Source organism: Anabrus simplex, chromosome 2 (assembly GCF_040414725.1).
Source record: "Anabrus simplex isolate iqAnaSimp1 chromosome 2, ASM4041472v1, whole genome shotgun sequence".
Classification (NCBI taxonomy): domain Eukaryota; kingdom Metazoa; phylum Arthropoda; class Insecta; order Orthoptera; family Tettigoniidae; genus Anabrus; species Anabrus simplex.
In genome coordinates, this window is record NC_090266.1 from 571596376 (window position 1) to 571615903 (window position 19528).

General features: G+C 41.5%; 1 protein-coding gene across 1 annotated transcript in view; it reads right to left on the reverse strand.

Moving 5' to 3' along the window:
- LOC137498472 (relaxin receptor 1-like) overlaps positions 1–19528 on the reverse strand; it is a 342152-nt gene that overhangs the window by 223623 nt on the left and 99001 nt on the right. Inside the window, exon 4 of the mRNA XM_068226010.1 lies at positions 4010–4121. Coding sequence (XP_068082111.1) covers positions 4010–4121 — 112 coding nt within the window. The remainder of the gene's footprint in view (positions 1–4009; positions 4122–19528) is intronic.

Genomic DNA, 19528 nt, shown 5'->3' on the forward strand with positions numbered 1-19528 from the left:
ACTTTACTAATATATTTCCCTCATCTTGCACGACGAGCAGGAAAATACGGACACGACAAATTTCATTCACCACTAACAGCGGACACCTCATTGATGATCGTATGGTGAAAAGCTGATGAACGAGTGATTTCATGTTAACCAATACAGCACACAATTTGTGGACTGTGTGACACTTATAGGCAATATTTGACTAGATAATTTTAGAAGCTTTAGAAATTAACTAATTCTCACATGCCCATCGTTGACAAATTAGTTTTGGTAACAGAGGAGATGACTGGCAACAGAAGCCACAAAACGCATCTCAGCTAACAGCACTAGTCAGTTAGTGTAATCTTACTCTTCGGTGCGACGTAAAACAATTAGCAAAAAAAGAATCTTACTCTTAAGGATCACTGTAGCTACTTACATTGTATTTTCTTCTAGCTCAACGATATTAAAACATTATTATGATTCCTTTCTCCCTCATGTTTTGTACTTACCGTTTCCGCACGATTTTCTTCTCATTTTACCAGTCATCTCCATAGTCCACTTGATCAATACAAAAATATAAACATACTGTACGTTACAACCGGGAAATTTTCACGTGGCAATGTGTCCTGATAATAAAGTAACAAATGAGCAAATGCGTTCTTAAGGATATCATACAGCTGATGCAAAGTATAACTTCGAAAGTTCAAAATATGTCAAGGGATTCGTAAATAGATTGTATGAAAAGAACAAGAGAAACGCTATAGACTTATAAGTCCATCAATGGCGAAGGTCAATGACATAGAAGTATTGTTCAGTCGTCATGATAACGAACTAAGTAGTAGTGGTTAATGACCACGCATCTTTGCAGCTCATGAAAATAATCACAGTGTCGTCTGTAGAATAGAGTAGTAGCTTCAAGGCCCATTTTGCTTTGGCTATAAACGTAAGAATTCGTCATTACTGTCTGCTGCATCAAGTTGGTCGTACCCGTGTCTGGTGATAGAAGTGTGACATACTGGACAGGTTCCACACGTTATATTGCTGTACATTTCCGGCACCTGGCATAACGGTATACGATTTCATTTCATTACAGACCTGTTTATGCTGAGAATAAATTCGCCGACGTTGACCAGTTAAAACTATACCCATTGGTTTTTGAATGCTGTTCAATTTTTTGTGACTGGGCCGGCTGGGAGTCATTTACCGACGCAGTAATACACGACTCTTTCTTGCATAGCGGCTACGGCTGATGCCATTATGCCATCTCTGTCAGCACCAGTCATGCAATAATGTTATTATTACAAGATTCACCAGAATTAGGAAAGTAGGTGGGGTTGATTTCTTTCCAGATTATGGAAAATACGATATCACTCCATGCATACATCAGAATATACTAAGCTTGTAAATATTCCTCCCTGTTGCCGCTGGTGAAATCTCCAGCAGTACTCCAATCGTGGCTGGTAGTATTAAATATCGATTTCCACGAGGAATTTTTATTTTCTGAACTCCAGTATTGAAGTTTCATCTACAATTTTCACCAAGCCAGCAGATTTTCCAGACCCTGGAAACGAACCTCCAACGATTGTGTAGGGAAGTCGTTCCCAAAGAGTGCGCCGTAGCTGTCAGAGGCACCACTAAACTTTGGCAAGGACACCGCGCGTAGGACATTATCTCATTCGTACTCAGTGGTTAGAAATTACAGAATTAAAAAGTCCGCATGAACTTACAGTTTTATTAGGCCTACACAAAAGGGTTTGTACGGGATAGTGTTAATTTTCCTGTTCCTTTATCATCATCTAGTTCCTATCTGGAAGCTTAGTATAATAATATTAATGAATGAGCTTTTCCGCACATGGTGCTTTGATTCCGTTGGCTACGTCTTAGGCCTACACGTCTGAATGCGGTTTTCCTGTAACAGTTGTAATTCGGTTGAAGTATAGAGCTAAACTTAAGGTGGAAGAACTACGCATTACAGTATCGAAAATAACACCACGATACGATGAACTAATTAAGGATAAACAGACTCATCAATTTTACTAATACAATGAACCTGAATACAAAAATCATACTTCTAAGACAGTAAAATACATGTTCCGCGTTAGAAAATATATATTTTTATAAGAGACATTGCTTTAATGTATGTGTAGGTAAAGTTATTAACGCAGAGTTTGTTAAGAACAGTAAAAACGATCAATGTACATAATAATTTACAAACACAAATACACAAATACGATATAGGTTTCCTTGCTACAGTAAGTCAATTTTATATATGTATTTTTACTGAATTTTATTTCTCTACCCCTGGCGTAACCTGAAAAAATGACAGATCCAGGAACTAGCGTATACACGACTTATATGATCGTAACTGAAATGAGGCCGTCGCCAATACGTGATCAATACGGAAATGGAGCCGCGAGTATCAAACGTAGGCTCTCACCATCAGTCTGTCAGCCTCGATTCCTATAATGATTCTTCTTTGCATAATACTGTCAATATGATGTTACGCGTTATTGTAATCGAATACACATCAATGTTAAATCAAACGGTCTAATCAGATACAAGTGCGTAAGCAGGAAAGATTTTAGCTTTACGACAATGTTGATTTCCTGATCGTGACGCGAGACTCCATTTGTACATGCAGTGTGACAGGAAGTGTGACTTTTCAATTCAGAAGTCCCTCGTGCATTGGCTGGAATTCAAACCACGGTCACCTCAGTAATAACAATGTGACTATTACAATCGACTGTCCCACCCTCTTGTTCCAACTACGATGTCTCACCGACTATTTGCTACTGACCGTGATTATAGGTCCGGTTTTTGGAGTACAAAACAAACATTTTTAACTAAATGTTGAGAACCAAATATGTTCCTGGTATACCTCTGGTATAAACGATATTGCTCACTAGAGTTTTGTGTTTCACAATTTTCCATTATTTTTAAATGTACATGTATGACAACCTTGTGAATATTTCCCAGTCCTGGACTATGGAAGTTTTTAGCTGCACGCACTAAGACATGTACCAGTTGAACATGGGATATATGTATTCAGATGCAGAAAGTAGTTAGGATTAATGATTCACGTTTCCAGGGAAACCAAAAGTATTTCACCGTAGTTACTGACAACCATGTGAACCTAATACTCGTATTGGGGTCTAATGGAAATACGGTCATGAATTTGGCAATTGGAATCTGCATTATTTCATAAGATGTGTTATGCATATTTCAATATCTTGTTTGAGAGGAAGACGTTTGTGATGTGCACGGTCAGTCATATTACAATCCTGCTTAATATTAATTTGTTTATTTATCGGATTTATTCAGATACTAACCCGGGATCATTGTAACTGTGGATCAAACATCGACAGCATAATAAATTTATCAAGTATGGCAATAACAAAAGGATCAGGTCGGTGGGATCTTGCACGGTTCGAAATTCTTCACAAAGCGCGGAAAAAGCAACTTAACAATAATTCCTCAATTTATTCATTATTTGTCGTACCGTACAAATCAAGTATTTGATAGGTCAATTAAATTAGAAATTCCGTTTCGTTGAAGGAAGATCAACGATTTGGTTCCTCGCGCATCGGAAGGTCTTGATTCTCCCTTCTTATTAACATATTGTATGAGATGGCTTTGAATATGTTCAAAAAATAAAATACACTCAAACAATGTAAACGTCGATTCACGCACGCTCCAACTTTAGAGGAAACTTTGAAAAGGACTCTAGGACTCTAGCGCAACCACACACTCAGGGGACGACATGTACGTGGAACTTACTTCTATAACACAACACCGGCTTTTCCTACCTCGTGGAAATAAAATAAATATTATATTCCAAGTCGTTCGTATTTGTTCTCCTTTATAGAGATAGAACAATGAGCATCAGTATTTACCCAGGTTTAGTACATTAAATAAACAGTGAATTTGTACTTCAGTACAGTCTAGCACTATTCTGCTGCATACGGAGATCACTTTCATAGAAATGTTGAATGCACCTAGAATGTAACTGTAGGATAGTGAAGTGAGAACATGTACTTACATGTCAGTGAATTCAGAATCTGCAACACTATCCGGTACTTGAGTCAACTGAAGATTGTCGCAGAGGACCTTGTTACCACCACACAGACAGCTGGATCCAGCATCATTAAAGTCTGAAACATTTCAGGTGAAACTATATTAATATCTACTTCAGAAAAGATGTTATTATAAAATGTTAAAATCTTAGGACATCGTTAGTAATATTCATAAAATGTTGCCGTTGGGGTGTCAGTATTTACCAAGACATGTAACGAAGTGGAATTATTTAATGGAGCCTCTTCTAGTTTTCATAGGAGTCTCGTGTAATATTTCAAAGTCAATTGGTTATTTTGCTCTACTTGCAGCATACACATCGGTTTCTCTGCACCAGATCACCGTGAAGCAACGCGCCGGCAACCTTCGAGCGACTGGTGTAGTCTGTACTGAGTGGTCTAACTCACGACGCCTGCCTCGTGAATCTGGACGACAACATTATCGTTGGGGGCACGTTCAGAGATATCATCTAGAACCAGTGGAGAGTGCTCCAGTGCTTTCGAGGAGCTCACCTGAAGCTAAATCGTGGAAATTGCAACTGTTCCAGAACGAGTTACGCTACCTGAACCACATCGTGACATCAGGAGGCGCTGACTCGGACCAGCAGAAGTTAGAAGCCATCAGGGACTGGCCGTTGCCAAAGGACAAGCGAGAGCTTAGGAGTTTCCTAGGCCTCTGCACGTACTACCGCAGGTTTATAGCTGGCTACGCTGATATCTCGAAGTCACTCGGATCAGTTAGGAGAAAGGGACGTTCCAATGGTCGTCAGAGGATCAGGCTGCCTTCCGTACACTGCAGGAGTCCCTGTATGCAGCATCCACCCTGTGATACTCTGAGTCCCAGGGGAAGTTCATCATTGACACCGACATCAGCGACGTGGGCATTGCTCAGTCTGTCTTGCCAGTTGCTGTAAGTGAACGTCTCGTTCTTGTGCAGCGTGGGAGATGTCGACTAGGTATAGACAGTTATATTTATGTTTCGTAGATTTAGAGAAAGCATATGACAGGGTTCCGAGGGAAAAGATGCTCGCCATACTGGGGCACTGCGGGATTAAGTGTAGATTACTTAAAATAAATCAAAAGCATTTATGTTGACAATTGGGCTGAAGTTAGAATTGACGGTATATGAGTTCTCGTTTAAAGGTACTTACAGGGGTTAGACAAGGCTATAATCTTTTACCTTTGCTGTTCGTAGTTTACATGGATCATCTGCTGAAAGGTATAAAATGGTAGGGAGGGATTCAGTTAGGTGGAAATGTAGTAAGCAGTTTGGCCTATGCTGACGACTTGGTCTTGATGGCAGATTGTGCCGAAAACCTGCAGTTTAGTATCTTCGAACAGTAAAATAGGTGCAATAAGTATGGTATGAAAATTAGCCTTTCGAAGACTAAATTAATGTCAGTAGGTAAGAAATCCAAGAGACCTGAACGTCAGATTGGTGATTCAAAGCGGGAACAGGTAGATAATTTCAGGTGTTTAAGATGTCTATTCTCTCAGGATGGTAATATAGTAAGTGAGATTAATCAAGATGCAATAAAGGTAAAGCAAAGGAGCTCGCAGTTACGTTCAAACGTATTCTGTAAGAAGGAAGTCAGCTCCCGGGCGTGACTATCTTTACATCGGTCTGTTTTCAGACGAACTGCGCTCTAAGGGAGCAAAAGCTGGGTGGACTCAGGATATCTTATTCATAAGTTAGAAGTAACAGACACGAAAGTAGCAAGGCTGATTGCTGGTACAAACCGGTGGAAAACATGGCAAGGATAGTACCCGGAATGGGGAGATAAAGGCTAAGTACCCATTTGACCAACATACCAGGTAAAGTGCTTAAGCCTACAATATTGTAGAAGATGACAGAGAATCAGTTGCATAAAAGCCGGTGTGGTTTCAGGCCACAGAGGGCTACCGTTTGAGATATAATAAAAACCTACTTTCGATCATCCTGTTAGTCATTTTTAATTCGCTTTATAACTCTGGAGAAGTGGTAATATGATTATATAACGTCCACATGATGCATGATGGCTGTATGTTTTACATTACACTCTGAAATAACATTATAATTACTGTACACACACTAATTAAGGATAGCAGAGTTACACTTGTTGTGTGATAATTATAATTTATGCACTCCATGGAGGAAGCTGTTCGCATAAACCGCCTTCGATGGTGGGGTCATGTGAGGCGAATGGAGAAGTATAGGTTACTTAGGAGTATAATGGACTCTGTTATGGACGGTAAGAGAAGTAGAGGGAGACCAAAACGACGATGGTTAGACTCCGTTTATAACGATTTAAAGTTAAGGGGTATAGAACTAGAACTAAAAGTAGCCACAGCACTAGTTGCAAATAGAGGATTGTGAGGACGTTTAGTATATTAACAGAGGCTTGTAGACTGAACGCTGAAAGTCATAACGTTCTATAATGTTGATATACGTATGTATTTATGTATGTACGTATGTATGAAAGAAACATATTTTAAATACAAATAATCACAACGTGGTTTGATGATCATTTAATCATGCCAAATCATAAGGTATTGTTCAATTGTCTTTATCAGATTGATGAGCGGTATGGGAATCATGTGTTTGCGGTTAACTCTCAAGAATGGAGTCTAGTATCAAAGCAATGATTGCTGACAATCTCATGATATAAACAAGTACGAATACCTAGCTGACGTTAAGTTTCTCGAGGACAATTCTGTTCTAAGTGTTACTATTACGCTGAAGGCAAGTATATAAATCTGGTGTTCTAATATTCAATAACATGACTTTTCACATAGGTCTCCTTTAAATTATATTCACTTTTGCTTTTTTTGCTTCAGTACACACTCCTGCCCCCTCTCTATATTATCTCTCATTTCCGTAACTTAATTCATAAACGCGTTACGTACAAGGACTCGCTAATTATCTACTTGTGTGGAAAATCAATAGCCAGCTAAATATATACAGCGCTGAGGAATCTAAAGTGAAACGATAACAACGAAGGAATGGTGTCCCACAGCTCAACAAACAACAAGCTTCCTCATACTCCATCGCCGCGGTACCTATATCATACGCGAAAAGGAAATCTAGGAATATCTACACAATCCATCTGAAAGAGAAAGACAAAATACCAATAGATATATAATTCCATGTTATATAAGATGAACATGCTGATTGTCTAGATTCTTCTTCAGCTCTGCGGCAAGTCGATGCTCAACAAATGAGCACACACAAATCCACTACTAGTACGACAGAAAAGAGGAATAACATGTATCTTGCTGAATATCGTACTCCTTGCTCGTCCGCTAATATTGTGCAGCTTCCTTCCTAAAATATCCATAGGTTATACTATTATCCTAGGGCAGATGGCCCATACATTCCAGGCCATTTCCATACAAATAGCATAAATATCCTCGACCTATAGTATCTTACGTCTTGATAGGTAGCTCGTGATTACGCCTCGAATATTTCTATTTAGCCTACACAAACTAAGCTTAAAATAACATCGTTCAGACTCACTGTACAGTGCGGAATGTCATATCAAAGATACGGTAGAAGACATTTATATCCCCGCATCACATTCTCATCATTGCTTCTAATAATCGTATATCAAAGATCATGTCCCCATTCCGTAATACTGTACAATCTTAAGGAGACCTCATATATCAATTCATACATTTCACTCTTTTCCTTCATCATCGACGACCCTACTTAACTCCTCCCAAAATTAAGGTACTCAAAAATCGTGATATTACTTCTCAATTGCATGGACTTTTAATCATTTCTCACAGGAGATCAATTATTTGACTTCTCACACTTTCCTTAACTATCCTGAACGAATTTATGGTAAACGTATTTCTTTAAAAGGCTCGTCCAGGCTCTCACGGATAATTCTGACCCTTCTTTGAAGATCACCTAATCTCCCCTACTTACACACATATTCTCCACGTTCCACTAATGTTAGAATCTGGCTTGCATACTGTTCTTGGTTGATAAAGCATATTGCACCATTAAATCAAATATTATTGTAACGGTACACGAGTGATATATACAGGGTGATTTCTTCCACCGTCTACAAACTCTAGGGATTCATCGCGGAGAAGATACGGAACAAAAATCGTCTAATGGACGTATGTCCGGAAATGCATGGGGTCCATGCTAGCGACCATGTATTCAATCATACTTTGTTACAGAGACTGCAGGCCAATACGCGCTGTACCACGCGCCACAGTTGCAGTACGCGTGGTTTCCTCATACAGGGTGGTACTGTTCCTCATATGTCATGCCCCAGCGCCCTCTCCTGTCATAGTCATTTGTACCGTTGTGTCCGAGTCACTTTTCGTGCTGACTCGCCGGGTAGTGGATGTGTTACAGCGTTGTATACGACGGTTCCGTATTCGACTCGAGAGCTTGCCGACATAGTGTCTACTTACGGCAAGGTAAATGGCAACGGGCGGCGGGCAATAAGGTTGTATCGGGAGACCTATTCCCGCCGACGAAAACTGCAGCATTCAATGTTCGCAACAGTGTTTCACAGTTTGTCTGAGACAGGGTCGTTTAAGGAAGCAGGAAATCATAAAGGACGTCCCGCTCTGTTCGGACACCAGACGTAGAGGAAAATGTGATTAACACTGTGGAAGGCAACCACAGTGTCAGTACCAGGCAGTTGCCCCGCCAGTACAGGGTAAGCCAGACGACCCTGTGGAACATTCACCATGACAATTGTTACTACACTTATCACTTACAGGGTGTGCAGGGCTTACTAGCGACAGACTTTCCACATCGGGAGCGGTTTTGTCACTGGTTTATTCACCAGGCAACCACGATTCCGGGATTTATGGCATCCATCCTATTCACAGATGAGACCACCTTTACGCGGAGTGGTACCTTCAACTTTCATAACAGTCATCTGTAGGATTGTCTTGAACCCATGACCTTTGTGCTCTAAGAATTTTAAGTATGAAAATTACTTCATGGGGCCTCATGTCAATGGTGATGACGAGCTTGAACATAGTCTTGTTATCACGGAAGCAGCACGTGGAAAGTGTGTGGATACCTTCATTCCCACGCTGGGATACGTGACGTCATCCGCACGTGTCGGCAGTGGAAGGACGCGGAAGAAAGTTTATGTTGAATAAATATAATTAAATGAAAGAATTAGTGGTGAACGCAATATAATGAGGGCCCTGTATTCATCTATGAGATAATTGGTCTTTAGTAAGACGGATTTGAGACTGCTAAGTCATTTCTGGGGATTATTTCAGAAAGGCGCGTGTGTCTAGCGTCCCCACGCGAAGTCGACAGAAAAGTAGTGCCTATCAAATGAGGTCACCTAACCAGTTAAATTAATAAGTATAAATTTTAAATGTCCAGGATCACTACTGCTAGTGAGTAAACAAATATATGGTTACATCCAAAACTCTTTTAAATACTATTCATTTAACTCGAAAAAGTTACGCAAATTTTCTTGGCGGCAAAGGGAATATGCATGGAGAGAGGGGGTAATGGCTATAAATATAGAAGTCACGCCATGTTGAAACCCCTGCACTGTGTTATTGAATCTTGTGCGAGAGAGTTAGACTGTTCTGCAAATCAAGCGACAAAAGTAGACTAAGTCCGACGAACAGATTTTGGCCGATGTGGCTGGTGACTTAAAATCCAAGTGGATTTAATTTGATAAAAACACGGTCAAGATACCGCATAAGTATTAGAAGATGAAATTTTTTGTGTGTTGTAAAAGTAATTCGTGTGCTGGCAGTAACTACCATCAGTCGAGTGCGATCAACAGAGACACGTGTGAAGGGTATTTCTTTTCGTTATGTTTTATTTCCAGGAAAATAAATATTATGATGCACAGCCAGAAATGTAAAATGGCTGGATAAGCGACGGAAGGTCACGGGTGAGCCGAAGGATGGAATCTGACGTAAATCTAAGGTAGGCGCCTTGCCATCTTACCACCTACTATATCTTATTTTGTGATGTCAAACTTATGTGCATTTGAAATGGATTTTGTTTATGACGCAGTTGGTCACCCATATGTTTTTGGCGAATTTCAGAAATGTGATGAAAGGTGATTTGTTTTATTTTCTGCTTGGATAAACTTTTAAAATATTGCGAGTGCCGTGTGACATGTAAAAGTTATCAGTGAGGGCTTCGAAGTGATATCACGTCCAGAGTAGATCGTCAATTTCCGTGAATTTTTTGCCTATACTTTTGTGATGTTAAATTGAGATAATTTTATCTGACGTAAAATTTTTCTCTTTGAATTTTGACTCAAATGATATAAGAAATCCATGGTTACACATTTTCAATCGAATGGAAGCGCGCTGTCGGGGTGAGAATATAGAGTGGTAAATTTTGTCACGATGTGAAACGTTATTCTATGTCCATTTAAACTGTGTCTGACTGACAATAAAAAATAGTAGAATTTTGACTGTCATTTTTGTGAAATCCAATTTTGGAAAATACGAGATCATTATGCGAAGTGTTCATAATTAATGTATTTTTGCGTATTATGCGTCGTGGATTCGAAGTATTTTATTCCAGTATTTTGTCTGTGAGATAGGATTTGTGAATCAGGTGATTGGAAGCCTGTAAATGTGCCGGAATATGTATACGCCCGAGGAAGATTAGTGTAATGTTTGGGATGGAAAGTAGAACTAGTGAATCCATGCCAGTATTAATTTGCGACGTGTACAATTATTGTAGGGCATTTTGAAGTATAATCTATGTGCATTTTTGTTGGTCAGAAATATTGTATTTTGTTTAATTATGTCGGCGAAGTTAAAGGTTTCATTCTGAGAGGCCAGTCAGGCAAGACGAAACAGATGTTTCATATCACAGCGGAGCGGGGTCGTGTTTCAATGCCGTCAGCTGATAGGAGTTCGCAGCTCGAATAACGGGATTTGGGTAGTGTGTTAGAATTGAGATCGCATCTCTTGGCAACGGAAATCATTATAACTACGGAATCTAGTTGAAATTTTCATCCGGGAATAACGTATGTGTTATTAGATACTGTAAATTTGTTTAATTGAGATTGTAATGTACATTTGAGACCACAAACGTAGAGTATGATGAGTAAGGTTAGCCAATTTCAGGGTTGTCCAAAATATAGAGCGATGGTAATGATGATTGTTTTGTTTGTGAGGGACGCACAAAGCTTCGTGGAAATGTTATGACAAGATATGACATCGTACTCAGTTTACATTGTACGGCGAGTTACTTATGGTTTTGTACTTAATTAACAGGGTTATCCAAGTAGTAATAATGGTTAGTATTAAATTAAATTAAAGTGTGATGTCACGAAACATGATAAATATTGGAAAGAAGTGATGTAATTTTTTTCAGCTGCCGACGATATACATCCAACATGATTAAAAATGATTTACGTCAAGACTTGTGTAGGGACTTGTGAAAGAAACCATTCGTCCGCTGAGATAGAATTTGTTATTCATTAAGATTTCATTAAATAATTTAAATTTATTTAATTATTAAATTCAGTGGAAACGTATTTTGAAATATCTTTAAATCAAGCGAATGACTTGAAGATGCATTCTGGAAATCTTAGTTTACTTTTCTGGGGAATATGTAAATGTTAACGTAACGATTAAGGGGATATATCCGAAGGTAATGGATTTTACTGCCACAAAGTATTGTGAGCATTGTTGTTGTTGCATTATTTGACTTTGATTGATGGAGAAGTAAATGTGCTGGGGTTAGTAAAGTGGAAACTTTGGTCATCAACCGATGTACCTTAATTGTGTTTAGCCTTCAGCTTAGAAACTTGGATGGTAATGGGGTCATCAACCTCAGTGACTTAGAGTAGGGCCATATGCCACCGTAGCATCATTTCCTTGCGGTCATCTTCTACAATGACTTTAAAGTAACTTGAGAAGTTTAGATGTCGGTCTATGACATAGTCGCAAGTCACATCGATTAAATTAAGGCTCCATGCCGTATAACCACTGTGTGTCACACACCGATTGGACTGCCTTAATTATACCCGGAGTCAAGAGTTCGTGTTACAAGGACTTGGCCATAAGAATCACTATGATTGTACATGTAATCTCACATGGAAGCCGAATTTTAGGATTTACGGACTTTTCTTTAATTAATAATTGAGACAATGGTTTCCAATAAGGATGCCCTTCAGGCAGTTATGTCAAAGGCTCACACCAGTGTTCTGACCTTCTGTGTATAATGATTGTGGTGTCCAGTGGACGCGACTGGATCCCAATGATACCGATGATAAATGATTAACTCTTCAGAGATTACTTGAATAAATAGGAATATTTTTTAAACAGACCTTTCATTTGAGTAGATAGATTAGAATTACTGAACCCTACCTTTACCTCAGCAATTGACGAAGAACCCGATTCGACCCAAGAGACAGATCTCATGAAATTTTGCTGATAGGTAAGGAAGGTAGGTATCCTTCAGTGTGGACCAAAGGGTTCAGTATGCAGAACCCATATGGTTGGGTGCCAGCGAATGATCAGAAACAGTTCAGCCGGAATGTGCTGTCCGGGATAATTGGCGACGGTGTTTTGGGACCAGACTTCTTCCCACGTCACCTAACAGGCCGGAAATATCGGGTAGCTTTGCCTCCCCTTCTGGAAGACGTACCATTGATGATTCGCAGGGTTATGTGGCTGCTACATGATGGTGCTCCAGCCCACTTTGCCATGAACGTCCAGACACATCTGATTCCTGTCTTTCCTGGTCGACGGATCGGACAAGGTGGTCCAGTTGCATGGCCTGCTCGTTCACCAGATCTCAACCCGTGCGATTACTGGTTATGGGGCCATCTCAAAAGTATCGTGTATGCAGAGCACATCTCAGATGAGGAGAAACTGGAGCAGCGTATTCATGCTGCCTTTGGCACTGTTGGGATGCAGCCTAGCCGATGTGAAGAAGCGAGACCGAACATGCTACGGCGCGTACACGCATGCGTGGAGGAACATTGAAACCGTTTTCAAGACATACTGTAACTGTGGCTGCATGGTGCAGCGCGTATTACACTGCCGTCTCTGTAACAAAGGATTATTGAATAAATGGTCCCTAACAAACAAACCATGCATTTCCGGACATACGTTCATTAGAAGTTTTCTGTTCCGTATCCTATCCTCGATCAATGCCTAGAGTTTGTACACGGTGGAAAAGAAATCACCCTGCATATCATATATATTCCTATATAAATTACGAATGTGTCTTCAAATTATGATCTCCAACTATGGAATGTCTCAATCATTTTTAAGACCTGTGCCTCCTCAGAACTACTGTACATGGATGATCCAATAGTTATCGCTCTGGATGCACGTACTCATTACGGTAACAGCAATAATAAATATATGTCTAACCAATGCACAAGGCATTAAAGAGAAATAAGAAAAGAGCAGAATTGGCACTCATCCTTCGCTGGCTGGTTGGACAAGGATGCTGGCTGGTTGGTTCATCTCGACTGCCCTGGGTAGACTATAGGCTCCAGTCTGTCCTCCACACCTCTCGGGACTCCATGGTGATTTGCCCAACATATTCATGCCGAGATACGTTTTAAAAATACAATACGTTTCCTTTCTCATTGTCCATAGGATTACCTGCAACTTATGAACGAGCATTAGTACACGCCAGAATACTGGAATATTGCACACAATGATAAGAATTCACACTCATTTTATCCAATCTAATAAAATTCCACACGCGCAATTTTATCTAATTGCAAATTTAACACTAACTCGCATCACGAATGATTTCACATTCTAGGCTTATTTCCCATCCGTAGTTTTAAATACCATACTATAATTCCATTTCACCATCCAGACGCTTCACGCCTACACGCCAATATTTGATTGCGTACCCACGCTAACCACTGAGCAACGTGCCTCCAACAACCTTCACTTATCGAAGCACTTAAACGAGGGAACGTAGGCTCAGGATGGTAATACTGCGTTTGATATCGCTCGATCCACCTTAGACAGAGTAAAAATGACATTCTGCTTCTGGAGCAGTATAACTTGTAACTCATATCGCAATTATCTCCTGTTAATTTTAACTCTGCTGTAACGCTCCAGTACAACTTAATAACTGTTTATAACACAGATTTCACTTATTATTCCCTAATTTAAAATGAGACCAATGTAGAAGTCACGGTCTCCGACCATTAGAAAATTTGTGTAATACTTGAATCAATTCCGTATTGTGCCATACGGCTAATGTTCTGTTAACAGTATTTAACGCATGTTAATATCCATAAAATTCAGTTGTCAATATTCAGCAGCCTTCTCCTTGACATAGGCCCCCAGAATCTCCATCTATGGAAAACTCCTTCTCATTCGTCCAGCTTTATGGCCAAATGGTTAGCGTACTGGCCTTTAGTCACAGGGGTCCTGGGTTCGATTCCCGGCAGGGTCGAAAATTTTAACCATCATTCGTTAGTTTCGCTAGCACGGGGGCCGAGTGTATGTCTCGTCTTCATCATCATTTCATCCTCATCACGACGCGCAGGTCGCCTACGGGAGTCAAATCAAAAGACCTGCACCTGGCGAGCCGAACATGTCTTCGGATACTCCCGGCACTAAAAGCCATACGCCATTTAATTTTTATCCTTCTCATTCAACCCTGCTGTCAGACCGGTAGGCGGTAAATACAATACACTGATTGTTCCTGTAACTACCACACACAATCCATGACATCACCTGATAATTCAACTAAACTACCTTGAGTTCCATGATTCCGAACATCCATAACTACACACAATATTGAAAGGTCATAGCCTCCAATTAAGACTTACCCTCAGAATTACTAACTCCCTTAGGAGAATCCTGTATGGCGAGGTTATACCATTTGGTGTGTAAGATGTATGATACAGGAGAAGTGCCATCCGGCTTTAGGCAGAATGTAATTATACCTATTCCCAAGAAAGCAGGTGCTGTCAAGTGTGAAAACTGCCACCCCATTAGTTTCGTATATTACGCTTGCAAAATTGTAACCTGAACTATTTACGGGAGAATGTAAAGATAAGTTGAAGCTGAGTTGGGAGAAGATCAGTTTGGCTCCAGAATAAATACAAGAACACGCGAAGCAATCCTGACTTTGCGTATGATCTAATAATAATAATGCAATTTCCTTTACGTCCCACTAACTTCTTTTACGGTTATCGGAGATGCCGAGGTGCCGGAATTTAGTTCCGCAGGAGTTCTTTCACGTGCCAGTAAATCTACCGACACGAGGCTGACGTATTTGAGGACCTTCAAATACCACCGGACTGAGCCAGGATCGAATCTTTTTTTTTTTTTTTTTTTTTTTTTTGCTAGTTGCTTTACGTCGCACCGACAAAGATAGGTCTTATGGCGACGATGGGAGAGGAAAGGGCTAGGAGTGAGAAGGAAGCGGCCGTGGCCTTAAGGTACAGCCCCAGCATTTTCCTGGTGTGAAAATGGGAAACCACGGAAAACCATCTTCAGGGCTGCCGACAGTGGGGTTCGAACCTAATATCTCCCGAATACTGAATACTGGCCGCACTTAAGCGACTGCAGCTATCGAGCTCGGTGGGATCGAATCTTCTAAGTTGGGGTCAGAAGGCCAGCGCCTCAAGCGTTTGAGCCAGTCAGCCCGGCGTGTGATCTTACAGGGCCGAATTAAGCAGGACATGACCCCGAAAACATGGCATTTGTATATCTAGAAAACTAATTCGATAGTGTTGATTGTACCAAGCTACTTGATATTCTGCAGGTGTTCGAGATCAGAAACCGAAAAAGAAAGATTATCTACATTCTGTACAGAAATCAATTCGCAATGACAAGAAAAGGCTTTGGAAAAGAAACAGTAATTCTTAAAGAAGCGCAGCAATGCAGCAATTTCCCCTGTCCTTTTCAACGTTTATATAGAACGGGGGTGTAAAGGAAACCCGCGAGATATTTGAAAAGAGTATCACAATCTAAGGAGGGAAAATCTTATCTCGGAGATTTTCCGATGACATTGTTAGATATGGAGGCGTTGTTGAATTGCATAGTTAGAGGCGCAGAGAAAGAGTCCACGATGAAAATATATAAATCAAAAACTAATGCAATGGACTGCAGTCGAACGAAGGTGTTGCAGAAAATATTCTATTAGGCAATTAAATCTTAAAGGAAGTAGATGAATAACTAATTATTGCTGAAGTAAGGAGGATACCGTCCGCCTCTGTGGTGTAGTGGTTAGTGTGATTAGCTGCCACCCCCGGAGGCCCGGGTTCGATTCCCGGCTCTGCCACGAAATTTGAAAAGTGGTACGAGGGCTGGAACGGGGTCCACTCAGCCTCGGGAGGTCAACTGAGTAGAGGTGGGTTCGATTCCCACCTCAGCCATCCTGGAAGTGGTTTTCCGTGGTTTCCCACTTCTCCTCCAGGCAAATGCCGGGATGGTACCTAACTTAAGGCCACGGCCGCTTCCTTCCCTCTTCCTTGTCTATCCCTCCCAATCTTCCCATCCCCCACCAAGGCCCCTGTTCAGTATAGCAGGTGAGGCCGCCTGGGCGAGGTACTGATCATTCTCCCCAGTTGTATCCCCCCGATCCGATGTCTGAAGCTCCAGGACACTGCCCTTGAGGCGGTAGAGGTGGTATCCCTCGCTAAGTCCGAGGGAAAAGCCAACCCTGGACAATAAACAGATTAAGAAGAAGAAGAAGGAGGATACCAAAGGCACACTGACACAAAGAAGGAAGGCCTTTCTTAAGAAAATAATCTTGCCCACTTCCAACATTGATGCGGGATTACAAAGGTATCTTTGAAGAAATTCATCTGGGGCGTGGCATTGTGTGAAAGTCAAACATGCTAGTTGCTTTACGTCGCACCGACATAGATAGGTCTTATGGCGGCGATAGGACAGGAAAGGGCTAGGAGTGGGAAGGAAGCGGCCGTGGTCTTAATTAAGGTACAGCCCCAGCATTTTCCCGGTGTGAAAATGGGAAACCACGGAGAACCATTTTCAGGGCTGCCGACAATGGGGTTCGATCCTACTCTCTCCCGAATACTGGATACTGGCCGCAATTAAAGTCAAAGGTGGACAATAATGAAGAGATACTGAATCGGCGAGAAGAGAATGATGGGTGATTGTTAAGATAATTCACTGTGTCGTCTCTGCATCCTTCTTCTTTCAGCTTCACGCTCATCCATGTAGAAGTTCACGTTTATGATAATGCTGTATAAGTATTTTACAGTCTTCTAACGATATTGATATAAGAATTATAAATATGCTTCTGAAGACTTTCGTCTCGAACGTGACATTGTATTGAAGTGAAGCGTGGATGGAAACTAGTTCAGAATGATAGAGAATAGAAGCTTTTGAAATGTGGTGTTACAGAAAAATGCTGAAAGCATGACGATATACTGAATCGAGTTGGTGAGAGGAGACTGAATTGGCTAAATTTTACGAGAAGAAGGGACAGAATAATAGGACACATCTTAAGATAACAGGACTTGTGCAGTTGTTTTTGTTTTGCTAGTGGCTTTACGTCGCACCGACACAAATAGGTCTTGTGGCGACGATGTGATAGGAAAAGCCTAGGAGTTGGAAGGAAGCGGCCGTGGCCTTAATTAAGGTACAGCCCCAGCATTTGCCAGGTGTAAAAATAGGAAACCAAGGAAAACCATCTTCAGGGTTGCCGACAGTGGGATTCAAACCCACTATCTCCCGGATGCAAGCTCACAGCCTGGCGCCGCTAACCGCACGGCCAACTCGCCCGGTATATTTGGTTTTTGAGGGAAGTGTGGGCGGTAAGAACGGTAGGGGTAGACCAATACATAAATATTACAAACGGACTAGTGCACATGTATGTTGTAGTAGTTATGTAGATATGCAAAATTTAGCACAGGATAGGGTGGCATGGACAGCTACATCCAACCAGTCCATGGACTGATAACTCAAACAACAACAACAACAACACTATTTGATAGTGTAGGGTAAGTTTCAGAGGATATGTGAATAGCTGTAGTGATAGCAGCAGCATTACTTTCTGATGTTTCAATTTCTAGACGAATATCGGCAGGCAATTATTATTTATAGACACTTCATGATAAGAGCCACCCATAACTACTATTCGTTATATCCGCAATGGAGAAGTTGATAATGGTTTTGCGAAAAGCATTGCACTTGCATATAATATAATTTCTTAAACCAAACCACAAAAAACAAACCCCACTTCACTTAACGCCCTTGAAAGGGCCTTGGCCTGCCCAGCGACCGCTGCTCAGCCTGAAGGCCTGCAGATTACGAGGGGTAGTGTGGCCAGCACGACGCATCCTCTCGGCCGTTATTCTGGGCTTTCGAGACCAGGGCCGCCATCTCACCGTCAGATAGCTCGTCAATTCTAATCACGTAGGCCGAGTGGACCTCGAACCAGCTCTCAGGTCGAGAGAAAAATCCCTGGTCTGCCCGGGAATCGAATCCTGGGCCTCCGGGAGAGAGGCAGGCACGCTATCCCTACACCACGGGGCCGGCATATAATGTGTTAGCCTTCCATTAATGAATGACAAGGGACGTTAGTATTTTAATTAGCTAAATGAATTTGAAAACCTGTGTCTGTGGTTTGGATATACAGAAACAAAGACTGATTTACTGTGGCTTAAGGATGTATTAGAAGGAGCGGGCGGTAATTTGGGAATATGTTCTTGACTGATAGTTTTACATTATGGCTGGGGGTGGATACATTGAGTCAGTAGGGGAAGTTGGCGTGTCAACTGTTCTGATATCTGATATGGGGCTACCTGTTCCGGAGTTTAGCTGGCGCAGGAGGTAGGGCTTTACATCGAGAGTAGGTGAAATGCGCTTGTCCATAGGTGTGACGATGAGGTGGTGCCTGAGTATTGGGGCCGTGCGGAGTTTGGTGGAGCTGACTGTAATGACCACAATTACAGTAGATTGCTGAGCTCGTCATTGGCTTCTGCAATGTTCTTTGTATTGTAAGCACCTCTGACAATGAAGAATTTCTGGTGGGCATGGTCAAGGTGACTCTATCCGGAAGTGTTGGCGATATATCGACAACCCCTTGGGCCAGAAGGCGATCGATGTTCTCAGTGGTAGACAAAAGATGCCGGACCTCGGTTCAGTGGCGCTTTTGATCAGAAATGCCGTCGGTCTTCGTTGAGTTCTTGGACTATATTCCCTTCAGTGTTGGCTAAATCAACTCCCTGAACCATGCAGCTGAAGAGACAGTGTCTGAGTTTTTTTTTGGGGGGGGGGGTGTAGTTTTCAGGGCCGGCTGAGTGAGAGGCTAAAAAGGTGCTGTCGAGCCGAGCTGAGCCAAGCCTATATTTCGCATTACCTTGTTGGCTTCCTCTTCCCGATTACACTTGATTTTCACGCTTTACCAGTGGTGTGAATGTCGTTAATTCCTTTCTTTGTCAGGTTAAATCGAAGGAGGATGGAAGGGATCGTCTACGACGAGCGGAAAGCTGCGGTGAGGTTAACCAGAAGGAAAGAGTGGGTCCCTTGGGGAGCGAACATATGTAACAGTGTAGTGTAGAGGGAGGGAGAAG